This window comes from Falco biarmicus, chromosome 13 (assembly GCF_023638135.1).
Source record: "Falco biarmicus isolate bFalBia1 chromosome 13, bFalBia1.pri, whole genome shotgun sequence".
Taxonomy (NCBI): Eukaryota; Metazoa; Chordata; class Aves; order Falconiformes; family Falconidae; genus Falco; species Falco biarmicus.
The window spans coordinates 23,773,174-23,798,931 of record NC_079300.1 but is presented as its reverse complement, the minus strand read 5'-3'; the positions used below and the strand labels follow the sequence as shown (position 1 = coordinate 23,798,931).

The 25,758-nt window shown below is 44.4% G+C and overlaps 1 protein-coding gene and 1 long non-coding RNA gene across 4 annotated transcripts; one reads left to right on the top strand and one right to left on the bottom strand.

Annotated features, from left to right (window-relative positions):
* Positions 1-15,121: 15,121 nt before the first annotated feature.
* LOC130157980 (uncharacterized) lies at positions 15,122-20,935 on the bottom strand. Its single transcript, XR_008825120.1, has 3 exons — positions 20,747-20,935; positions 18,311-18,392; positions 15,122-16,968 (listed from the first exon to the last, which is right to left on the bottom strand). It is a non-coding gene; the product is annotated as an uncharacterized LOC130157980 (long non-coding RNA).
* Positions 18,579-23,316, top strand: LOC130157972 (lysophosphatidic acid receptor 6-like). 3 transcript variants are annotated; one of them, XM_056358139.1, is made up of 3 exons: positions 18,579-19,443; positions 20,945-21,252; positions 21,942-23,316. In XM_056358139.1, the coding sequence occupies exons 2-3, from the start codon at positions 21,233-21,235 to the stop codon at positions 22,870-22,872; spliced, it is 951 nt and encodes a 316-aa protein (XP_056214114.1). In that variant the 5' UTR covers positions 18,579-19,443; positions 20,945-21,232; the 3' UTR covers positions 22,873-23,316. The 3 variants fall into 3 exon arrangements, with proteins under 3 accessions (XP_056214114.1, XP_056214113.1, XP_056214112.1); XM_056358138.1 differs by having other exon boundaries at positions 18,580-19,443; positions 20,958-21,252; positions 21,922-23,315; XM_056358137.1 differs by having other exon boundaries at positions 18,580-19,443; positions 21,922-23,315.
* Positions 23,317-25,758: the final 2,442 nt, after the last annotated feature.

Genomic DNA, 25,758 nt, shown 5'->3' with positions numbered 1-25,758 from the left:
TTTGTTCCAAAGTTTATTCACAAAGCCTAATAAATGTCACTCTAGCAGTATCCAGTAACTTCAGATGTTCAGAAATCTGCAGTGAGAAGAGCAGCCGTCTCACTAAGGCAGCCTCCAGATCACAAAATGAAGTTTAAACGGGTTTGAAAACTGAAACTGATTTTCAGACAGATATCATCCTAAACCTCAACACCTTTGTCTGCTGCTCTAAGCAATATTTCACTCAAATGTTATTCTCCAACACCACAACTTAACCTGGCCAAAATGCACGCAAACAAACAGAAGATAAACCAGTGCTTCTCAAAGGTACAGACTTATGCCTCTCTCATAAAAATGGGTTTGCAGGGTTTTCCCCCCTCCTCACATTTGGGACATTTTCCACTTTAATTCCTTCCTACAAGTCTTGGGCACGCTCTCCATACTTCTACCCAAACACAAGTAGAGGAGCTGTGGAGAGGCAGCACCCTTTGAGGAACTGGCACGTCTAGCAGAAGAAAAGAGAGCGCCCACCAGCCCGGCGTACAAACCTGCTGAGATGGCTCCGGCAGCTGCCACGAGAGCCTGAAGGGACCTGCTCAGCACCAGGAATGGCAGTAGCTCAGACAACCCCTTTATGAAGCCAGGAGGACGATGAGACCTCGGCTGCTGCACACCAAAAGGGACTTTATTTTTCCCAGAGGAACCATCTTTACAAAGAGGGCAGAAATGTGCTTGCCCTGAGTAAACTGAAAAGAAACCTGCCCGTCTTTGTTATTTACAGGACAGTACAAACGGGAGAGCTGGCTTGGTTAGATTTCAAATTAGCATGCTTGCCAGGCATGTGAAGAAATTCAGAGACACGCTACACACACCCGCTTTGTCTGGCTTCTCTCCTAGCACTGCCAAAATACGGACCATGGGGAGAATAGCTCAAAGGCTCAGTTACCAAAAAGGTAGCAGCTTCTTCTCTTATTCTCTTGTTCACTGTCTCTGTGTGAGGGAAGGAAGGCCCGGAGGAAAAAAGGATGCTGCAGCATGCGGTGGGATGTGGTTATTGCAGAGGGTGAGCTAAGCCTGCTGCCGTGGGAAGGGTCTGCCTGGGTAGCCCACGGTGGTTTCAGTCCAAAGATGCAAACCTGCTCCTGGAACAAAAACCACAGGAGGTACAGAAAGCCCCTTCAAACCCTCTTCCTACCGAAGGCAAGATTTTGTGTATCTCCCTAGAGGTGTCTTTAAATTGCTGTGTGTGTGCCCACCCAGAACTCTTAAAAGTCATGCCCTTTGCCACTGCATCTCACAGCACAGCCCCCACCCAGCCCCTGCGCAGGAGGCAGACCCTGTTCCTCAGGCAGGACATGGCAGAGCAGGACTGGGTGCTGTGCCCACCTTGCTACTCAGCAAAGGCGGCCACCGTCATGGGGATGGATGTTGAGACGGGTCTGCATAGGCTGTGACATCCTTCAGCTACAGAGGTTTTGAAAACGGCTAAAACTATTTCTCTCATAAAGGTGTGTGGGAGCGAGAAGAAAACAAAAACAGAAACCACCCATTTTTTTTAAGTTAGGAAACATTACTCTATGGAAAATATTAGGTGAGGGATCCTGTGCTGCATCTAAACACATAACTGAAATGAATTTCTGTTGGCAAGAGAGTTATTTGCATCGGAATATTAAGAACTGCTGGCCACAAAATATTACTGCCTGATGAGCTTTTGCAGTTCTGTTACCTCAGTTTTAGCTGAGAAAAATGAGCCCCAGAGAGCTAAAACTCACCCCTTCAGCACAGACATGTCATGTTCACACAAGCAATCTCTTTATCTTTTCAACATCAGGCCAATACACAGACTAAAGCAAGTGTTAGCACTGAAGCACACCTTACTAGACCAAGAATAGTCGTATTTATATAACGTCTTTCATCTGAGGAAGTCAGAATGACCCACTGGACAGACTGCTCTCCATCCAGTGCCAGAAACATGGGAAGCAAAAAGGGTGAACCAGTGAGGCAGCAGCTGACCAGCCAATGTAGCTCAGGTCCTGCAAGGTAATTCTGTGTCCTTGGAGTGGCACAAATCATTGCCTTTGGCCCCGTCAGGAATTTTGCTCTCATTTATTTCACCCCAAAATATCTATAAAAAAAAAGAAATGTTGGCAGCACTCACTACAGCATACTGTGTGACAGAGGGATCACCACAGCCAAATTTATGCTGGAATCGTGGATTTTTAATTTACTTATTTTTTAAATCACTGCCATTTCTGCTTCGCCAACATGTCATAGGGATGGTGCTGCCTTCCCCAGCACCCATTGCTCTGGGGTGAGGACTCATCCTCCCAGGAGTGACCTCAGCCACTTCTGGACTGCACACACCCAGGTCGAACAGACCCGCAGTACATCAGCTCTGGGGCAGCAGGATGTCATTTGCATTCTGATATACACTGTATGACACACTTCATTGCAAAAAAAAAAAAAAAAAAAAAAAACCAAAAAAAAAACCAGTCCCCTCACCCAGCATCTGCCACCTCCTCCACACCATGCCCCATTGCTTTTATACATGCTGCATGATGTACGGAAGGTCACAGTGCTTACTCATTTAACGCACGAAAGGCAGCACCACGGGGAGGCAGGACATGCTTGCAGACCTCGTGACAAGCCTCAAAGCTTGGCCAAGACACAGGTGTTTCAAAGCAACCACGTCCTGCCATTTATCCTCTCCTCACCCCAGCTCACCACTTCTGCAAGTCCTCTATTAGCCAGCGCTTTGGGCCCCAGCCCTGGACCCACATGTACTGGCCAGTTTCCCGTGGGGCAAGGAGCATCCCACAGGCACGAGAGGACCTATCTCGCTGACGCACACTGCCACCATGGCAGCCCCCTCACAGCCTGCTCCATGGCATCCAGCTTGTGCCCAGAATATGCTTGTGAGCCATAATGTCTGTGGAAAGTCAAAGAAAAATAAGTTGGCTTTCCCCCCACTTACTGAAGCACAACAGCTTCAAGGACAGGCGGATTTCCATGTTAAGAGAGTCAGGGAAAAGCTGAGGTTTTGTTCATTTTTAAGGCCTTAGGCTACTGCTTCCTTTTTTGTATTTCCTGAGACCTGGCAAACTACACTTGTGAGTGAGAGACATTGCTCCACAGTTAACCTAATTTACCTCATTCAGTGCACAGGTGAAGTCCTGTTGCAGCTGTGGAAATTGCAGACTGCAGCACTGATGCACACAATCGCCACATCAAGATCACACACCAAAAACACCATTATCCTTTTAAAAAACACAGCTTTAATTAAACACATGGACATTCCAGATAGAGCTAACAGAGAGATCAGAGAAAAGCTGCAGATTGTCTGGTCATATGACATACATACATATATATATATAAAATCTTTTGCACAATGTACTGAAATGAAACCAAGGTTTCATTTTTGCCCCCCACTGCAGTGCCAGGGCTCAGTGTCACTTCTCAGTTTCCCAGAGGTACTCTCAGCAGCTCTATTTCCTAGCTGCATTTTACCACACCATAAATGTGCCCTGACTGAAACAGCTGCTCCCACCTCAAGCAAAGCACACTCCTGCAGTGTCAAATAAAGAAACTACTGAGGCTCCATCAACAATCACTGAAGAGCTTCTGGCATCTCCAGCGAGCAATTCAACTTTTTAACATCTGGATTGCCCTCAACAAAACCCAGTCCATCCTTCGCAAGGCCAGAAGTCTGTCAGGACATCTGGACTCTCAGATCACCTATCTGTGTATTCCACATCTGTTAGATACTTGCGTATCTGTATCCTGCAGATGAAACCATACAGCTGCTTATTAAACATCTCTGCTGCCCCAATCAGCTCATTACTGAAAAAGATGCAGCGATTAATTATGCCAGAAGCTATTTGAGTTCTGGAAAAGGAGACAATGCATGGCTGCCCTTGTAGGTTAATAGGAGTCCAAACAGTCATTAGTATCTGTATTAAATCTACTAATTGTCTGGTGTTACTGGAAAAAATGAAGATTCTGGAGTTTTTACGAAACCTTTGATCTGTTTATTTAATGAGTAAACATAGCTATGATTTTTCTCCCCTTTGCTCAAGTTTACGTTGGCTGGGGAATTTTCCTCAGTATTTCTCAGAATCGTATCAATGCATGTAGAATATGCCATTTCTTTTAAAAGATCCTAATACCTCATCTTTCAACCTTTTACAGAACACTGCCTTTTCTCTGCTCCTACACCAAGTCTTTTCAAAGGCAATTCCAATCCAATGAAAGCAAGGCTCACTCCCAGTTCCTACAGCAGTTGAGAAAAATTTGCTGAAACAGTGTAAAGTCATCAAAATAACTGCCCTGAATTCTTGAAAATCTCTTTCCCTCTTTTTCCACTGCCCTGTATCTTCTTAAGCATGCCCAGCACATTAACAGTTCCAGTAAAATCAGTGAACTCTGTGTATCTCCAGCTATCTCCTTCTAACTTGCTGAGATCATACTGCAAAGCAGGGCCCTGTGACATGACTGCCTTGAAACTATACAAAATCACTTGACTGGTTAAAGTACCAAAATCTGAGCTACAGCAAGCATAATTATTTTTTATTATTATTTAACAACAAGCGCTAAATGCAATGAAGACAGTCACATTACTACAGAAAGTATTACCTTCAAAACCTGTTTCTCTTCAGGTTTTTGTAGTAGAAACACAAAGACATCCTGAGAATGAAATCTTTTTTTCTTAAAAAGAGACAGTGTGATTTGTTTTGAGTCACAAACTTCTCTGAATGAATCTAAACCACATTTGTACAATTTACATAGCAAAACGTTCTGTTCATTCTCCTGTTTTGACTTCCAGTGCTGGAAATTCAGCTTGGGGAATTCAGCTGGATCATTTCTTATTTATACATCCCTGTCAAACAAATTCTGTGCTGGCTAAACCTTGTAAAGTCCATTTCACTGCTCTTTTCTGGCAACACACCAAATTAAGAAGAGACCAAAGCCTATGCTACAGCCAGAGCCTTGCCTGCAAGGACGTCGACAGCATGTGAGAGCAAGCACATGCTCCCTTTCCACGCTTCTGCTGGAAAGCAAATACCTTCTCTCTCTTACACCATTATTCATTTAAAGCACAGCCTAATCCTTCAAGTGTCATCACTTGCAGATTTCAGTCTAAGTCAGAGGGAATTGCCCTTGTGTTGGCTCAATACTGCAGACAGGAGGAAAAGAGAAGCAAAAAATCTTAACATCAAATAAAAATATGCTAGTATCTCCTAACTGCACCACGTACCAGGTCTATTATGTGAAAAAGGTGTTCAGGTTGATCTTTAGGATAGAATTCATTATCACCACCTTCAGTCTTACTCCAGCAAACTAACCAGTGAGAATTCTCCCTTATGAAAAGCTGACAAGGTTTAATATAAAATTTTTTAAACAGGAAACATAAAACATGCTTTGTCTCCCAGACCAGTAAGTGGGAAATAACAAGGGGACATCTCCTTAATTTTAGCCTTTAGCTACATCTTGCCTCTAGCTTTCTGCCCTTGAAACACCCTTGGTCATGCAGCCATGGCTTGTTTTTTTGTCTCCTGCTTTTAAGCTGCCTCTTGCCTTTCTGCTGCATTCTTCCTATAATTTGACCCCTGTACAAGAGGTGTGACCAGATAAATCTTTCATCCTGTTTGCACCCAGTTCACCCATTGATGGAAACCTGTTTCAATGCCAACAGCAAATGTTTTTTAAATTAATTGAGCTCAGTGTGGCTGATACCATCACCAATCTCGGCCAATGCCAGAGCTGGCATCTGCATCAGGGACTCACCATCAGTAAGTTAGTCTTCAGGTCCCTGTTTTTTCTAAAAAAACCCCAGTTGTCACTAAAAAAGGAGCAGTCAGCTGTTCCCTCAGTTTGTTTGACTGCAAGGTGAAGAAAGCTCCCACGAGCTTCAGTGAGATCTGTAAATGACTAAAGATCAGAGATATATTAGCAGAAGGCACATGAGCTTCAAAATAATTTCAGACTATGGTAATTTCTGAAGTTTTAAGAGTGGGTGCCTACAGGGTTGGGCTTTTTGCTTTTTCTTACTGCACCTAGAACTCAGGAACCAAAAGTCTAGCCCAAAGAGGTACAAATATCACCTACCAAGATCAAAGGTGTCACTCAGCTTTTTAACCTAGCTGGACATGAAGTCACAGCCAAATTTTAGGCATCATCATTAAATGAGCAAGTTGTTTCCTTTCTAGCAGGCTGTCAGAAGCAGCAGGGCAGCACCTGGGAGCATCAAGTGGCCATACCCTCCCCACAGGGTGCATCCTGTTGTGCCTGTGCCAAGTGAGCAGAGCAGGCAGCCATGGGGACCCTGTGTCAGCCTGAGCCCCGGTGCCCTGGCAGGTCTGCAGGGACACAGCCAGGCCAGGGCTGGGGCTGTGCCCAGCAGTCAGGGCAGAGCCAGCAATGCAGGAGGCTGGATGCAAGTGTCCCCGAGCTCTGCTTCATGTTGCTCCTCCACAGCAGCCTGATTTTGGGTAGCTCCTCTCAGGTACCTGCTGCCAAGCCCCATTTGAAGAAAGGTCTGGAGAAAAGGAAGATGTTATAGATCCCCTTGGTGCACTCGGGGCCATGACAGTGACACTCACAGCTGAGCCATGGTCCTTTTAAATATGCCTACTAGCGCATCACATACAGGTGATGTTGTCCATGACTCACCTCTGTGGCTGGAAACCTCTTTAACAGCAGGCTCTCATGAATCACAAGGTATTGAAAAATTTTCAAATTATTAAAGAGTTCAACTCCAGCCTTTTTCTGTGATGTGCTTGCATACTTCTTTAACACAAGCACAGCCTGGAGTGCAGCAATGAAGCTGAGGCATGTTGAAAGCTGGTTCCTAAAGGACAGAGTGCGTAACGCATACTCGCTGCACTGACAAGACCTGGCACACAACTTCAAACCAATTCTTTTGCAAAGGTCAGTAAATCAAAAAACACATATTATAAACCAATATAAATAAACCACTGTCTGCTCTCCATTGCCACAGGCAGCCGAGCTACCAGCACACACTAGCAGAGTGATCCCAGGAGCACTTTCAGTCTTTCAACAAGTGCAGAGTTTCCTATGGGACAAATGAAGAGCTACGCTCTTCAACCAAAATTTATTTCATTTTTTTAAGTGGTTGCACCATCTAGAGGACCAAATACATCACAATCCTCCTCCGGGTCCTAAGGTAGCATGAATTACTCCAATTTTTAACATTCTGGGCAACATGTTTCTGTCCTTGAGCATGGCCTCAGCTGAAATGCAAACCCTCTTCCATTCCTGAGCCTCACACCTAAAATTTGGCTCAGCCTCACATTTCAGTTCTCAAAACTGGTTTGTGACTCTGTTCCTTAAATTGAATAAGGTTCCTTACCAAACTTCCATTTTGCTTGTCCTCTAAACCTCCATCTAAGGTAGGAAGTTATCTCCCAGGCCAGGGAAAAGGACAGCTATCCCTCCAGCACCCACAGTGGTCACAATGAGCAGTCATCCTCATGCTCCTCCTGCTCCACGGGCATCCTCTGCCTTCTTGTGTTGCCCATTCAGTGAGCTGCTTGTCCATGGGGCTCTTTACCCAGGCTTGACACTTGCTAGAAAGCCACAGCTGGGACTCTTCAGAGAATCTGCCCCAGATTTCCCTCAGCAATGAGAAATAGCTGCTTTTTCCTGTACATTAAAAGGCATGGGGTTGAGTCACCTTTCTTTTCATTTCTGAGAGCTGGAAGACCTGAAGGTCTTGTATATTCCTGGGGGTGGAGACCATGGTGCTATGTAAAAAGTGAAGAACTGGGGGTAATGAAATGACTGGTGTGCAACATGAAAAGAACATGAACATGAAAACTTTTCCTGGGTTTCCTTCTTGCTGGGGGGTTCACTGCACAGCACCCAGACGCTTCTCAATTGCTCACCCAGGTTTGCCTTCAGCAGCACCACACAGCCCAGGTGTCTCCTGTAGCTTGGTATAGGAGACAGACCTATCTGAAATGAAATGAAACTTCTTTAAATAATGAAAACACCTTAAAACACAGCACTTTACCACAGGCAGAGAGATTTCTGAAAAGGAGATCGCCCATCTCTGAGCATGGCCCGCCAGGAGAAAGGTGCAACGTGGCAATATTTAGGCTACCACAGAGCCAGCGCTGGGGGCCTGCCTGCTTTTCCTGCCTTTCTGTTGGGCACCAGCTGGCCCTTGGACTCCTGCAAGCTGGAGGGGAGCTTAAAGACAAATTGTGCTTCCTCCATGCCCACACGCCACAGCAATGCACGACCTGGCTGTAAAAACTCAGCTGAATGCAAAACAAAAGCCAGCACTCACGTTCACTCGGTGGTTCCAATATGTACAAAAAGAAGCGGCACAGTGTAACTAGAATTGAGTTAACAAATACAAATGGTTTGGGTTTACAACAGCATTGTGTACCTCTGTTTTTTTTCCTAGCCTGTTGCTTACTCGTTGCTAGGACCAGGCTGTAAATATCTGTCCTGCTGAGTAGCAGCTGACTCTAGCAGGGGTCACTTACACATTGGTGTGGAAGGTGCTATTGAGCAGAAGAGTGGTAAGCCACAATTATATAATGCATGCATTTCTTTGTAGGGGAATTGCAATTAAATTACCGTGCATGGGTTTTCCTCCAAACATGTATCTTCACCTCAATCCAGTATCATAAGCAAGAGTTCTCTTATGCTGAAATGGTCATTATTTCTTAGTTTGATAAATCAGGTCAGGTTAAAAGAAGAAGAAAGAAAGCAAAACCACTAGTAACTTTAGTATCGTTACTCTTTTTTTCGTACTCAAGAGGAACACATTTTAAACCACTAGTTATAGTTCCAGTAAGAGATTTGGCTGAATTGTGGCTGGCTATATATATATGCTGTTAAACTGCAGTTTTAGAACCTTGGACTCATCTTGATCTCAAATTTGATCTAACTTTTCACAAGTTTATGAGATACAGAAGGAACGAAAGAAACAATATTCTGGATCCTGGCACAATTTACTCAGAAGAACCAGGTGTCAACACTGCAAAACATGAACCAAGCGTCAACTCCGCAAAAAACTGAACTATGGTAGGAATATTTTTTAAAAAAAATCCTATAGTTAAAGAAAAAGATATTCTAACACTTTCTCCCCCTCCCCCCTTTATTCAGATCACAAGCCTGACTGCTAAATCAAGCCCTAGTTAGTTTTGCTTCAGTGGTTGTGGTTATTTACAAAGACATGCTCAAGACCAAAGAAATTTTATGCTAAAATGTTTAAATACTTGACTTTAGAACTGCTTACTGGGAAAACAACAGGAAAAGGATGTGGCCTGATAAATGCTTGTAACAACTTCATCAGCGTTGTATTTATTCATATGAATTTGATTTCACTAAGAATTAGTAAGTGTGAGAAGTCTGAAGTGTACACTGTCACGGTACAAAATTAGCCATTAAATAAACTCAATTTTCAGGCAGGCAGACATTTTCAAACTCATGGCAGCAAGTGCTGTCTGCTAAAACCCTTTAAGCCTTTCACTGAAGGTGCGGAATGGTGCAGCCACAGCCCCTGCATACCAGCCCTGTGAGGAAAGCAAGAGATGGCCAGTGCAAAGACGAGGGGGGAGAGATCATGAAGGAGAGAGTAGGAGCAGGGGCTCTCCCTTTGTTTGGTTGAAACCCAGGTTGTGGTGCCCTGTGGGCCTGTTTCTATAGGGACTACATAGCTAACTATACATATATAGTGTGGCATATGGTTACATACAGATACAAAGCCTACCTTAGAGTACAGGTGGCATGAACCTCTCCCTACCCTAGTTCTGCAGGGCAGGCACACCCTGCACACACCTGCAGCAAGGACAGATGGAAAAAAATACAGAAAGCACATGAGGACAAAAAAAGCCCTCACCATTTCAGCTGAAACCCTGAGAAAAGGTGAAAAGACCATCAATCCCCTTTCCTCCGTCTTTCCTCTCCCTCCCATTGTGTTCTGTCCCTCCCCATGAGCATGCACAGACAGACAGCAAGCAGGGGCTCCATCACCCCTGTCTGCATCAGGCCCCTACAGCTCCCTTAGAGTTCTGTTTTAGAAGAAACAAATAGTAAAAAGTGACCCTAAATTTGGCCTTACTGAACAACTAGGGGTGCAAGAAACCATAACAGAAATATCAGCTTAAGCAATAATATGGAAAGCCCTTACTTGCAAGCGTGATCAAAACCCACCACTTCCACAATGTACAAAAATCCAACAAAAAAACCCCAACCCCTTACTCGTATTATATTAAACTGCATTTCTTTTTGTCTCAAAGCCAAGAACTTAGTAGGATTCAACGGAAAAATAGAAAGATGCAAACCAATTGGTATTATGCAGAACTGCTTCCCTTAAATCAGGTAACAACTTCAGGTAATAACTTACAGGTTATTTCTTGAGACAATGATTGAACCTTTCTCTCCCTGGACTCTGCAGTCTGAGGGGCCCAGAGGATTAAACACGCCACTTGCTGAGTGCTTTTCTGAACAAACTTTTAAGTCTGTTCATTGTGTCCTGAATGTGGTTCAGCAAACGCTTTTCTAAGGACAACGTGAGAGCAAAGCTATTCTGTACATATTGCCCCACAAACATTAAACTTCACATGTTCTTCAATTTATAGGTAGACCAACACCAAGGGGATTATTACGCTGTTGAACAACAGGGCTGCTGGTTGACTGGCTTCTTCAGGCACTTTGGTCCACTGCTTTGGTTTGCAGGCAGCACTGGTGCCAGCCTGCAGGACGGGAACAAACCAGTGACCACTGCTCAAACAGTCTTGCAAAGTCCTGGCGAATGCACATGCCAGGGGCCCTGGCTCCTGTCCTGACTGTCCCACAGAAGAGCCCCTCTCTGCCCCATCCCACAAGGAGCTCTCCTTCCAGCAGCCTTGAGGCCAGACAATAGGAAGATCTCCACAAGGTCATCGGCAGCCAAGGTGCTGCATTCTGGGGTGCATCAGGCACAGTACAACCAGACGGTCAAAAGCGGTGATTATCCTGCTCCATTCAGCATTGGTATGGTCTCATTTTGAACACCATGTGCCCTTCTGGGCCCCACAATTTAAGAAGGATGCGAAGGCTCTTGAATGCCTCCAGAGGAGGGCAACAAAGCTGGTGAAAGGGCTGGGGGGAATGTCATACAAGGAGTGGCTAAGGACTTTGGGCTTATCTAGCTTGGAGAAAAGGAGGCTGAGGAGTGACCTCATTGCTCTCTACAGCTTCCTGAGGAGGGGATGTGGAGAAGGAGATGCTGATCTCTCTTCCCAGGTATCCAGTGATAGGATGCATAGGGATGGTTCAAAGCTGCACCACGGGAGTTTTAGACTGAGCATTAGGAACCATTTCTTTACCAAAGTGGTGGTCAAACACTGGAACAGGCTTCCCAGAGAGGTGGTCAATGTCCCAAGCCTGTCAGTATTTAAGATGCATTTGGAGCATGCCTTGGACAACGTGCTTTAACTGGGTCAGCCCTGGAGTGGTCAGGCAGTTCGACTAGATGGTCATTGTAGGTCCCTTCCAACTGAAATAGTCTATTCTATTCTATCAGTCAACTGCTTTTATAAATAGGGCTGGAAATTCAGAGTTCCCTTTCTGCGCCCAAATGTAGTTATTGCGGAGTAGCTCTTCTAAGAAGAGAGAGCATCTCAGAAGCTAGTTCCTGCAAAGGTACCTAATGCCAAATGGTAACAATGACAAGGGACACAAATCTATTAGAAGTCTTCCTCTTCCTCTGCTTTTCACCTGAACATGAAAGGAATGATGGAATGGACTTCCTTCTGCATAAACTTCTCACTGTTAGCGACCAAAGCTATAAAACCCAACACCTCAAGAAAAAAAGACACTTTAAAAAGTACTATCTCAAAGGTAAGTAAATTGCAAATGTGAGAAATGGAAACAAAAATGCTCAGACTATTTTCTATGATTCAGAGACACATGGGCTGCCACACACATGTTTGACACAGGAGAAACCAAGCGCTTACCACCGCTTAACAGTAGTCTAAAAACCACCAGCAGCACTGCAATAGACTTTAGTGTAACCAAACAGGCGTTTCAGCTAGCACCTGTGACTGTTGTGAGAAAAATTGTGCTGGCAAGGCAAGACAAGGCATGAAAAGAAGAAAGCCTTCTGCTAAACGTACAAGAGATGTTTGGATGAAGAAACCAATTATTTAGAAGTACAGATTCTTTCTCTAAGCTGTATCACCTTAAAAAGAGTAATAATGGAAAAGAAATGATGAATTTTGAGCGTTCAGCAAATTGCCGTAATTTAGGTGACTAAATGATAAGTGCTTCTGCGCAAATAACATACTGACAACACTTGCACAACAGTGCAAGATCTGCTTGAAGGCCACCACTTCCTGAGTTCAGCTACAGAAAAAAGGAGGGAAAGAAAGACATTCTTCTCTTAATCCTTGCTGAAATCTGCACAGACTATAATTGCAGAGACACTATGCTTTTATCCCATTATACACAGCCTCACTCTAACTGAAGCGTTATTGAAATTAAATAGAAAGACTGAAAGATTTAAATGAGTGATCACATTCTATATGGAAAATTACATGAAATACATGTTGTCGTACTCTTAATTACTTCTTTTGCATGTTATTACACAGTTTCAATACTTACCAACCAAGAATAGTTAACTCCAAATATGAAAGCGCAGATATTCAAATTATTTCTGAAGAACATATGAATTCTAGAAGGATTGTGAAGATCCAGACACGACTGAGGCAATGCTGTCTCTCATGGGCTGCAGACAGGGAGCTCAGTCCCGGGAAGGAACAGGCTAAAAATAGTGTATTGGCATTGGGAGGGAGATACTGGGATCTGGGAAAACACTGCAGGTTTCTTGTATCACCTTTGGAAAATCCTTTTGTTTATCCCTGCTTCAATGCCTCACATGCAAAATGGAGAAGGTAACGGACGCTACCTACACCACCAGGATGACACCAGAACAGTTACATTTAGGAGAGACATTTAGACAGAAAACCGCACACTTGACAGCACCAAGCAGGCAAGCCTGCCATGGCGCATTGCCATGGCCTGTGTAAACACCCACATCACCCTGAAGTGCTGTAGTTAGGGACAGCATACACCACACCTCATCAGCACAATGCTTTGCAGAGTTAATATTTGATACAGAGGTTGTAAGGTTAGTGAAGCGCCAAACTGACATGTCCAACCGTGCATACAACAAAAGAGAGGGATTTTCATTAACAGCCAAATCCTCTGCGCACTCTACCCCAGTGATAGCAAAGTTAAATCTTACTAGTACCTCATGATATAATAAACAGATGCATTGCTGCTGGCCTGTTAATGTTAGAGTAGACCATGAGCTGACAGCACAATAGTGGTAGACACAGTTTACATCGTGAAGTAATAGAGCAGAGCACAAAAAAAGCAAAATGAGTTTCAAAATAAGTTTTTTTAAGTTGTCATCATCCTCCCATCCCCCCACCCCACCCCCAGTAAGTCTTTTGGAAATGTATCATTCTGTAAAAATATTTCCTTTGAGGAATATGTTATCAATGTAAATTCAGGGAAAAGTAGCGCTGGCAAATTCTGACTGCTGTCGCTGCACTTCTAATTAATTCATCTCAGTGCTAATTATCTCAGCTCAAGAGGTTTGCTGTCTTTCAGTTTCTGCTACCTTGGGAAGACCAGAAACCATGATTCAGCTGGCAATCTACCTGCTTTTTCTGTTGAGCAATTCTAACAAACAAACTGCCTCTACTAAACACTGGAAAATTTAAGTTGCAGTATCATACAATTGGGATGTTGGGATTTGTTAAGAAATGTTGCTGAAGCAGCAGTTGTTAGGTAATACAGTGAATCAATATTAAACTGGTTCCCTAAAATACTAAATATATATGGATACATCATTTCGGTATTTTCAACAAAGATGCTACAATTGTCTGCTAAACAGACACATGCATATCACGTTCAATATATGGCATATATCTGTAAGGCCTCGGTAGAAAAATGCTGTGGGATATGGGAAGAGGAAAGTCTGGAACCTAAGGGAGCCTTTATGATCAAGCTTTGCTTATTTCCTAAATTGCTTACTGCTGGAAGCATTGTCAGCAACGGGAACACAGTTTCTTATGCTCTTCCCCTAACATCCACTGCTGGCTTCAGTCAAAGGCAGGACGCCACATTAGAAGCGCTTTTTCTTTCATTTGAAATGACTCATGTTCTTCTTTTTGTTATTTTCTCGCAATGACATCCAATGGAGTTCCCTCCCTGCCACAAGGGCTGCCGTAAATATGCTTAACAATTTCTCACCCACTCATGCTGTGCTATTACACAGGCCCCAGAAACGAGGCAAGGAAAACTGACCTTTCCCATTAAGAAGAAATGGAGCTGTGAGCCATGTGGGGTCTGGTTGAGACTCTCCTGGTTACTATGGGATGCATCCCAGCAGGATGCAGTTCCTCAGCCATATGAGCTGCCCAGTTGGCTCAAAACGTGTACAAATGACTTTTGGAAAGGAGGTCCAGTTACACAGTTACTTTCCCAGAGTTGTACATGTGTTTCTGCGGTGTGAGAAATAAAATGAGATCTCTTTGATCATCTTCAGTAAGTGATTTTTTTTTTTTTTTCACCTTGCAAAATTACAGCTGAAGTGCCAGTCTCATGATGCTGGGGGAGGGGTCTTACGGTTTGGAGGTTGTAAGATCTGTTAGGAAGTAGCTGATTTACGAAAATGCTGTCTCGAGTCTTTCAAAGGCAAATATGAGTTGAAGACCAGTGTAGCTAATGGTTTGAGTAGGAAAAAAACCAGACCAACAAAAATACCTTAGAAGTGTCAAAATGACTCAGCCATTAGGCTGGAAAGAGGCATACACTCTCATGGGGTATGTAGGGCCCTCAGCCACGGTGCCTGAGTCCCGCATGCATGCCTGCTCCGTAGAGTCTGAGAGTAACTAAAGGTGCAAAAGCTGCAACAAAGAGACAGATCTCCACCAGGTTGTTGCCGTTGGTGCTGCAGCTTGAGCGTTAGCAGAATAAGGATGTAGGGGAATGAATGCCTGAATTGCCTGGGCCTTAGATTAGAATGTAGTAGAAAATTTCAGAAAATGAATTTATTTTCCTTTTGGTATATTCAAATGTCACCAGTCTCAAATTTCACCAATCTCAAAGCACTGACACAAAAAATACCCACCTTGCTGACCTGGCCTCAGGAGTCCCACAGGAACATCCTCAGCTGATTTCTCTGTGGAAACTGAGACACACCTCTCCACAAATACTAGATCACTTCACAACTGAACATGTCAGGGCTCAAAGGGAGAAAGCACCTTACCTGCTCTCCCAAGCAGCAGATTTAGCTCCCTCAGCATTGAAAGGAACCTTCTCCACTGGAACACTCTTGGCCCTGGTGCACAGCCAAGGTTTGGTGGTGCCTCTCTCAAGCTGTAGAGTCCTTCCAGAGGACATTGAAGACCAGTGAGAAGACCATCGCCTGGGGTCAGACCTCTGTACCAGCACAGCACCTTCCTGGCCCTGACCTCTCAGCTTTACCAGCAAACCACAGGTAGTACTTATGATCAGTTCCTCTACAGAAAAGCTCCATTCCAGCTGTTTCTGTGCTTCAGCTCTCCCAGCCCATCACTGTCAGACTTTTGGCTCTCCCTTTTCTCATCGTTCCTGAGCTGTCCATGATGTGGATGGTGAAGCAAACACAGAGGCCAGTGAAGACAGGGCAAACAGAGAGGCTGGTGAGTCTAGTGCTTGGCTGATGGAGACGAGTTGGGGGATAAGCCGTCTGAGCTACAGGATAAGCTGTTCCTCCTGGTGATCAACCACAGATAGAGACAGAGACATAACAGAGCTGAAGCTTCTCATTTCCCCTGTAGCCACGAGATGGAGTAACTCAATAACAAATGGCTCTGCAGAGCCACCAGATTTAAGTGATGGGACATTTCATCCAAGTTCTGGCTCACACAGAGGCTGCAGGCAGCCCTGGTGGTATGCTGCAATGACCTAAGGCGAGTACATGGTCCATGGCCCTTGACAGGCAGGAGCTGGCTCCAATAGCCTCCTGACCCACATGCCAGGTGGGACACAAAGAGGTTGGCATTCCTGGGTGCCACCCAGTGAGGCCTCATAGCAGGATCAAGGAGCTGTCAGCACCTCATGGCAACCCCAACCAAGCACACTCCAGCAGTAAAAGCTTCTCTGGGACCATCCACACATAGCTCTGTTGCGGCCTCCATTGTCCAACCTCCTGCTGTTTCCTTCTGGCTGGCTTCTGAATCCTCCTCCCCAGCACAGAGCTAGAGCAGACCTTCAAGAAACTAAAAGCAGGGGCCTGGGGACATTGGAGAGGTGAACGAAACTGAAAAGTGGAGAAGACTTGAAGGGCATCTGGGGGAAATCAAGGAAGAAAGCAAGGGAATCACAGCAGTGGATGCTCTCTCCTCTCCAACAGAGCAAATATTTTTCTCATTGGTTAGACTCTGATTTAGATCAAGAAAAAAACACTATGTCTCCACTGCACAATCCTGTCTGCTGCAGTGGTTACTGATTTAGCTCCTAAACTGGAAGGATGTCAGCAGCACTAGCCCCATACTGACACTTCTTGAAAGCCAGGCCTGAAAGCTGAACAGCCAGGACCATGGCACTGCTGTCTGTAGTGCAGTCCAGTGTCAGGGCGCAGCAACAAACTGGCAGCGCCTTGGGATGACTGGCACAGCAAGGAGGAGGTCAGCCCCAAGGGCAAGCACAGGGAATCCGCCCAGCTTCAGTGCCACCCAACAGCACACACATGGCCTGAAAGGGAGGTCTGTGTGGCAGCAGTGATATGGCAAAGTCCTCAACACCAGCAAAAAAAATGCAAATGACAGCTCCACTGCCAAGAAAAAGGAACATGATGCATTCAGCATCTGAAATCACACAAAGCAGCAGGTGCTTCACATGCTGATGGCATCAGTGACATACACAGAAGTGCCAAAGACAGAGCAGAGTTTGCAGGACGTGGTCCTCCTCCCAGGTCTGCAAGAAAAGGAAAGCACGCTTGGTCTTAAGGACTTTGAGAAGAGTCACATCCCATTAGCACAGAGTACGGCCTGCAGCAAGAAAAGGTACCTTGGCTGCCCGCAGCTTTCTCACCCCTGCATCACAAGAAAGCTATTAATCAACAGCCTGAGTCCTTCATGGATTATCCCAGTCTTTCCATTACGCTGCTCGCTCAGTTTCATTTTCCCCTCTCCATCAGCCCTCAGCATCATCCTTTTTCACCCTTTCAATTCTGAAGGGAGAGGAGCCTTCACACCTCATCCCAAGTGCATTTATACCCCCTGCATGCCTTCCTGGTCATTTCTTCTCAGATCCCTCCCTAAAAAAACTCACAAGGGTGTTTCCTGGGAAAAAAAAAAAAAGCAGACCAACCACTGGTCACTGGCAGTGGCTAAACTATGATGTGCCAACACTGGCATTGCTACTTCCTCCTCCTCCCCTTTCCAAAGCATCTTTCTGCAGACATGTAGCCACATAGGATTTTGTGCAGTGAGCACACCCAAGGAGGCAGGCTTCTGGGCAGCCTCTGGCAAGGTGGGCAGCACTTGGGTGGCAGGAGAATATCAGTATCAATGAGAAAATGAAAGAGAAGAGAAAGCTCCAAGTGTGTGAAGGGAAAACTTGAATGCATGTCCTGGTTTCAGCTGGGATAATTTTCTTCTTAGTAGCTGCTGCAGTGCTGTGTTTTGGATTTGGTGTGAGAACAATGTTCATAAGATAGTGATGCTTTTAATTGTTGCTAAGTAACGTTTATACTAAGTCAAGGACTTTTCAGTTTCTTAGGTCCTGCCAGCGAGAGGGCTGGAGTGGCACAAGAAACTGGGATGGGACACAGCCAGAACAGCTGACCCAAACTGGCCAAAGGGATATTCCATACCACAGAATGTCATGTTGAGTATATAAGCTGGGGGGAGGAGGAGGAAGGGGGGTACATTGGGAGCGATAGCATTTGTCTTCCCAAGTAACTGTTACATGTGGTGAAGCCCTGCTTTCCTGGAGATGGCTGAACACCTGCCTGCCAATGGGAAGTAGTGAATTAATTCCTTGTTTTGCTTTGCTTGCCTGGCTTTAGTTTTATCTATTAAACTGTTTTGATCTCAACCCACGAGTTTTCTCACTTTTACTCTTCCAATTGTCTCCCCCATGCTGATGCTGGGGGAGTGAGCAAGCAGCTGTGTGAGGCTTAGCTGTGGGTTAAACCACGACAAAAGGGAAGAGAAAGCATCCTCTCTGAGCATTGACGGCAGCATCAGAACTGGCACACGCAAACCCCGAAGCGGGGCAGGAGCACAGAGAGCCCTCAGGCAGCTGAGCTTACGTCGCATGCTCACAGCAGCTTCAGTTCCCACCACCCTGGCTGATTCAGGCCCCAAATGCCTCTTCACGCTCGTGGTACCTGCCTGTGTTGTGGGGTTTTTTTGGTAACACTCAAAATGCAGTCATGGTCACAAGACCACCACTGGATACCCAGAAGTAAAACACAGCTGAGGAATGCGATGAGGTATTGTTTGCTTAGACCTTCTATAATGTTTTTTCCCCTTGATGGTGTTGCTTTGGTTTTTTTCCGTAAGTAGAGTAACTTCAACTAAAATACCATGGGGAAACCCCAAGTACTATTTCTTCCCTTGTCTCCTATCCCATATCTATTTCACAAATGCACAGTTTGAATTCAACCAATATAATCCTCGGTTTTGATATTTAAGGGGTTTGCAGAGAAATAAGCAAAACTACCCCTCTGGCCTTTCTTTTCCCCTTTGGTAAGAAGATTGCAAACATGCACACAATGGTGGAAAAAAAAAATATTCCCTTCCCCCCTGAACAAAATCAGCACCAGACACTCTCCATGGGTACATTCACTGTTCGCTAGTAGTATAAACAGATTTAGAAGTGACCTTTGTCTTTTTTTAAAATACCAACCTGAAGTGACCGTATCAGATTACCTCTGAAAATAAATTATCTGTTTTTCCTTTTTGGTATGATGAAAAGTAAGGGAATCAACGACATCTCAGGATTTAGCTTAAAGCACATTTTGACAGATAATACTCTACCCACGGATGTTACATGCAACCAAAAAAGTCACGTCTTGTAGAAAAAAAATCAGAGAAAGGTCTGTAGGGTCAGAATTCCCTTCTCTGTTACTGGAAAGTATTTTAGATGGGTGACTCACAGAGACGCTAGCCCCACAAAGCCATGTATTTACATCCTTATACGAGCTCTGCGTGACATACTATGTACATAGTATGCATATGCAGACACAGTGTGGGGAGACCGATGTTGTAATGGAAGTACGTCATGAAACGAAAATCAGAAGCACTCCACACTTTCAGACATCCTGTACAGAAGTTATTTTGCATGCAGCTCACTCCACTGCCTTAAAAGAAAACACAAGACTTGAGAATTCTACAAGCTGAGGAGAAAAAGTACAAAACCAGAGCCAGAGACAGCACAAAGGTAAGATGCCAAGAGAGAATATTTCATTGTAGTGAAACCTTGCCTTAAAAGCTTTCCTCTTGCTACCAGATATGAAAACTAAGTATATTTTACATAACTTGTTTTGTTTATAACATATCTACTTCTTTTTTTAAGAATGAACAGTTACCCTTTGCATTTATGCTTTAATTTTTTTCTGTTTTGTTTATAAATCTACACAAGACTCTAGTCTAAAAGGTCTTTGAATCATAGCTAGATTTTTCAGAGGTAAAAATCTTGGTAAGAAGCTGCAATTCTATTTCTCTAGACCCAGAATTTCCTAGACACACTATCAAAAAACAAAACAAACAAAAAAAGACTGAAGAAAAAAAAAGGAAAAAAAAAGACTAAAGAAATCTCTTACAGACGCAATTAAGAACTTTGTCAATATTTATTACTTTTCAGTAATTCCTTAATTAACTTTAAACCTTTTGGCTTTCAGTAGTGTGTTGCCTCCCAGCGTTAGGCTCACAGTGCTTCACTGGCCACAGGGGACCCAGCATACTAGGTTGCCTAGCCTGGGCCACCCTGTATGTAGCAGTAGCTGTCTGAGGGCAGTAGCTCTGTCCAGTTCATCAGTGTAACCCCCTCATATACCACAGGCCACCTGAATGACCCAGTGCAGCTCCCAACAAACTCTCCAGCCCCATGGCTGCAGTGGGGTTTAAATCCCAGGCAGCGAACAACCTGCAGCATAACAAGGAGTGCTTCTCCCCTCCAGCCACTTGGACCCCCAAGTGCTTCACAAACTCAGGCTTTCCCATGCTTTTTGTTTTATTTGAGTGAGGGAATTTCATTATTTCCCCTCAAACTCCCCTCAGTCCCTCACAGACAGCAGCAAAACAGGCTGCCCCAGTGAGCCATGTCCCCTCTCATGCCTTACAGGCAGCGGTGCTCTGCAAAAAAAAGAGCCTAAGTGCTTTACACAGCCAGCAGCACTGCCTTCTGCAAGGAACTGAGTAAAACCTACACCTGCCACAGCAGGACAGAAGCTGTGGCTGGATCCCTGCACCTGATGCTGCCGGAGGTACACACCCCGCTGCACCCACAGCCCCACCAGCACCCCATTCTCCTCATCATACTGGGTTTCTGGAGCTGGTTTTCTCACTTCTGTAAATTAAACTAGTCACTTAAAGAATCATTCACCTGGCATCAGTGTGTCCCTAAGCAGCAAACAGCCAACCTGCTCTAGCTTCCTAACAGTAATTGCTAGGTTTTAAGCAAGAAATAAATTTCCTTTTTGCTGATCTGAATTGCTCTCAAACCACAGCACGGGAGAGCTTACCTCTGAAATACTCGGGGAGTGACTTAATCGGCAGAACAGGAACTCTTACTGCACAGTTGACAATCAGTTGACGAATCTGAAATGAAACAGAACGCAGATCAGTAACTCGTGTAGGAAAGGCACTAGGTCATAGTAATAACAATTAGAGAACAGTAGGCAAAAATAATTTCTGGGTGCTGACAGAAAGATCTCTGAAAGGCTTTATTTACAGGTTACATTTGCTGTGACGGAACTGGCTGGAAGAAAGGACCTGTGGCGTTTGCATTTGTAAGCTGTTCTGGCTGAGACCAGTGTAGCAGAAACCAATGAGAGCCTTCCTGCTTCTTATCAGGAGAGTCTGAGGGCAGGTTCAAACCAGCACCCTTCTTCTAAAGAAGAGAATTACTTCATGACCCCTGCTCAGAGGGTGCCTACCTCGACATTTTTTGTCCCCTCTTTGTGGAGGAGAAACCAGCTGCATGTTCTCTGAAATCTCTGTCTCTGCAGATGCAAATTTATCCGCTGTGGTAAGTCTGGCTGGTTTAGACAAAAGCTTATGTTTTTAAATTACATTCTTCTTCTAAAGATTTAACCTCTGCTGCGAATAGCCGGTTTGAAACTTCCTGCCTGCTGCTTTTAGCAAGCTTGTCAGAAGGGGCAGAGGTAATCACAGCCCTTCTGTGCCCAGTGGTGGTGGGAGAGGGTGCAGGATGGCAACGACTGTTTGGGAGCTTCACATTAATAAACACTGGGGACCCTTGTGCTCTTGGCTCCCCAAGGTCTCTTACAATAGCTTGAGATTCAAGAAACCTGACCCAGCTAATTGCTTCCATTGTCATAATCCAAGTAACACTAAAATCAGGGGCTGCTACCCTGGCTCTGCAAAGAGATCGCATCACTCCAAGGGGATGGTGCAGTCATATTTATACTCTGTCCAGCCTAAATTATAGGGCAGCATTGTCTGGGGTAACAGGTAATAGTGCAAGTAACGTTTGGACCCCAGAAAGCCTTGCTCCTCGAGCACAACCTTGCCTCAAGACCCCTTGCCACTGAGCAGCTCCATGTTACCGAGAGCTCCAATTTAGCACTAAGCAGCACAAGAGGAAAAAGCATCTCCAGGTCTGTGGACACATAGAGACCTCATCAGCATTTGTACCATGTCTTAAATGTGATTTTCATTCTTCCTTATGGGGAAGGTGATTTTATTCTCTTCCAGCACACCTGGAAATATGAATGACACCCATGGCAAGAGCAATATCAGCACTATTGTGGAACTGTTCCAGCTCATCACATACACCCCCACATTTACCCTGGGATTGCTGTTCAACGTGATGGCTCTGTCGTTCCTGTTTTTTAAAGTTAAAAAGCTGTCAGAATCTACAGTCTACATGATAGCCCTTATTTTCCTGGATACTTTGCTGCTGTTTACTCTTCCTTTTAAAATCATTTCCTATCACCTTCAGGACCACTGGAACTTGGGGTCTGTATTTTGCTCCACCTTGGAGAGCCTTTACTTTGTAAACATGTATGGCAGCATCCTCATCTCCCTCTGCATCTGTGTAGACCGATACATTGCTATCCAGCACCCTTTCACAGCTCCCATCCTGCGATCCACCAAGAAAGCTGCTATGGTCTGTGCTGTCATCTGCCTGGGCACTTCAGCTGGGACGGTCTGTACTTTCCAACTGCATGGAAAGGGCCAGAACATCTCATCCTGCTTCCATAATTTCTCCAAGAGCACGTGGGAAAATGCAGGCCTGTTAAGCGCCTTGGAGACCATCTTCTTTGGCAGCATGGCAGCCATGACCTTCTGCACTGCTCAGACCATCAGGTGCTTGAGAAAGCACAGAAAAACAGGCAACCCCCAAACACATATCACTAGGGCAGAGAAGATAGTGGTGACAAACCTTGTTGCGTTTTTGGTCTGTTTCACACCGTACCACGTGGCATACTTGGTGTACTTTTTGGTGAAGAATAACATAATTCACACCAGTTTTCAGCAAGTGTTACGAGATATCATTCAGATCACCCTTTGCTGGGCAAACCTGAACTGCTGTCTTGATGGGGTGTGCTATTATTTTGTTTTAAAGGAGTCCTTGGAAGACCCATTACAAAATAGTGAAAAAACAGCCACGCGAAAGCCTTGATCCATATGCTGCATGTTAGTTACTTGGGATGATGTGTGGAGAGGTTTTTGTGGGAAGTACATACTTCAAATATTCAGGTCTGAAAAGATTTCATAAAAAACAGAACTGCCCATTCCCAGGAGACAGGTCCTAACTTTTTTTATTTCCTTCCATAACGTTTTGTGTTTGCATTTTCAGGTAAAAAGAAATTGAATTGTTCCTATAAATGGTGATGCATATCTCTTTGGATGTGATTCCTCTTTACTTTGAAAAAAATTATAAAATAAATTGTTCACTCACATGTGGCAGACTTTTTCACCCTCCCTGTCTACACCACACCTGGAAACATTCCTCAGGGCTTCAGTCACTACAGACTTGGACTGCCGAGACAGAGACTTGGAACTTATGGTAAAAGGCTTCAGACTAAATTCTGTTGCCTCCCCTGCCCTGATCATGTATGCCCATGCTCACATACATGCACACATGTCAGGCTTATTTAAAAAAAAAATTATTAAAAAAAAAAAAAAAAGATTGTAACTAAATCCAAAGGCAGCTTTACATTAACATGGGTATAGCAAGATTTCTATGCCATTCCTCCACTGGCTGACTTGCTCTGCAAGATGCAACACCTGTTTCAGCGGCAGGTCTTGTGCCCACCACATCGTACTTCTAACTAATATGGCCACTAGCTCAAGTCCCCAGATAGCTCCGATGAATTGACTATCCCAGTTCCAGGCTTTCTCACCAGCTCCTCTTCTACTTGCAAGCTTTTATCTGTTCCTTCCTGCTTGGTTACAAACCTAATTTTATGAACAGAGCCAAACCAAACAAAAGCATGAAATAAAAAGCCCAAGTCCAATGTAGTGGCAAACACAGGAATCTGAAGGAACATCCCCCACCTTACTGGGGGATAAGGTAACAGCAGCCAGCACACAGGAGGATCCCAGGGGGGAAGCAACCTTTCAGACCTTGGAGCAAGCTGAGCACTACCACTTCCCAAACAAACAAGGCAGTAAAAAACAAAAATAAACAAATCCACCAGCAAGAGCTTAACATGCCAGTTAGTTACTTCATATCAGTGCTCACAGGCATCTAGATAAAGTGAATGACAACAGACATCCAGCCCAGAGAGAGGCAGCTAGTAAGCTGGGGGACCCCCATCACTGCCTCTGCCACTACCCCAGCAGCAATCTGCCACTTTCCTGAGTGGTGAGGATGATGACAACCAAAACAACTGGGTATGATATTCACGTTGAGCTGGATACTTGCCACACCTCATCTAAGCAGGCAGGCTTTGAACTGTCTTTTCTTTGTACGCTTTTGAGAAGGATAATGCACAAACCATGTACTGATTTCTTCCCCATGCTGGCAATTTTTCATGTGGAGATTCCAGTCTGTAAAGTGAAATTTTCTGAAGTTGCTACAGCTATGTACAAGACTGTACCAAAGAAGTTCAGCTGCTGAGGAAGCAAACACTGTCCCAACACAAGATGTAATGTGTGCTGCTGTTTACAGAGTCCTTTTGGTGTTCTGGTGATGAACCATGCTTCCAAGGATATAGGGACTATGTGTTTACACTAGTCATGTCCTGGTTATATTCAAGTGCATGAAAACAAAACCCACCAGGATATTCCAGCAACAATTCCCTCAGTAAATTGAGAATATCTGACTAGCTTCCCTTCCAGCAAATACTGAATCTTCATCATCTCCTTCTCGTACCTTATCTCTTAACTAACCTTACTTCGGTAGACACAAAACTTTTACCACTGAGACTTCAGGCTCCTTTTGGCAGCAGAGTTAGAACAAATAATAGAACAAAATATTGCTGATAGAGAAGATTTATTTCAAAAGCAGTGGGCCATGCCAAGAGGGCCTCCATTTAGCTGATAATGCCTGAATATAGGCATCAGGGATTTTGTCAGTACCTCAGGAGGCAGAAGATACCAAAGCATGAGAAAACTGATTGCAATTGCTTTTCTATAGCCTGAGGCAGCTCCATTAGTTTTACTGACATGACGTTGGACTTACAGTGCTATAACTGAGACTAGAAGCTCACCTGTAGTTTTATGCTTCCTCTGTTGCTCATCTTTTTTTCCATTTCTAAATATGCTTGTTCTTCATTGTTATCCTGCTGTCCTTGGTCCCACAGATCAAAGTAACTCGCACTGTAATTTCATTCAGAGTACCGGTAGACAGCAGTGTGATGAATAATAAATTTAGGAATTTTCGGCTTCTTGCTTACCTACCTATTTCTGAAAATAACATACTGGTTAAAAAAGGCAGGGATGCTGACCAAATTAAGCATAGTTAAAACCGTACAAAGGACAAGTTAAAAGTGCTTGAGGCATTTCTTCTTCTCTCAAGCCTCTCCCCTATGTTTCTACAGCGTTTCTGGCCATTGATTTTTCTAGAAACAAACAGGCTGAGATGTAGAAAAACTAGCATCTGCCCACAGATCTGTGGACACCATCTGAGCTCTACACATGGCTCGCAGTGCTCTGCCAGCTCTAAGGGAGCACTAATTATCAAGGCAGGGTAACAACTTTTATTCTAGATTCCTGGGGAAATGATAATTTTGTAAAGGCAAAATTTTCTACTCAAATGTTCTCTGCTGAATCTTATTGCTTCTAAGCCTCTGAACATTCACTTTCCAGGTCAAACCTGGTGTGGTCTGAACCCTCCCCTGCTCAGCTGGGTAGCTGTAAGAGCTTTTTCATTTGTACGGCTTTATATCCAAATCACGACACTGGGTAACTAGCAAGACTACAGAGGTTTGTTTGCACCAAGACGATATTAAAGACATAGGGTCTTTAATAGCTAAGAAATATTAAAGACATAGGGTCTTTCGTAGCTAAGAAATAAAAGGAGAAAAAAAAAAAACCAACAACCCTGAAAGTCTGCAATCTA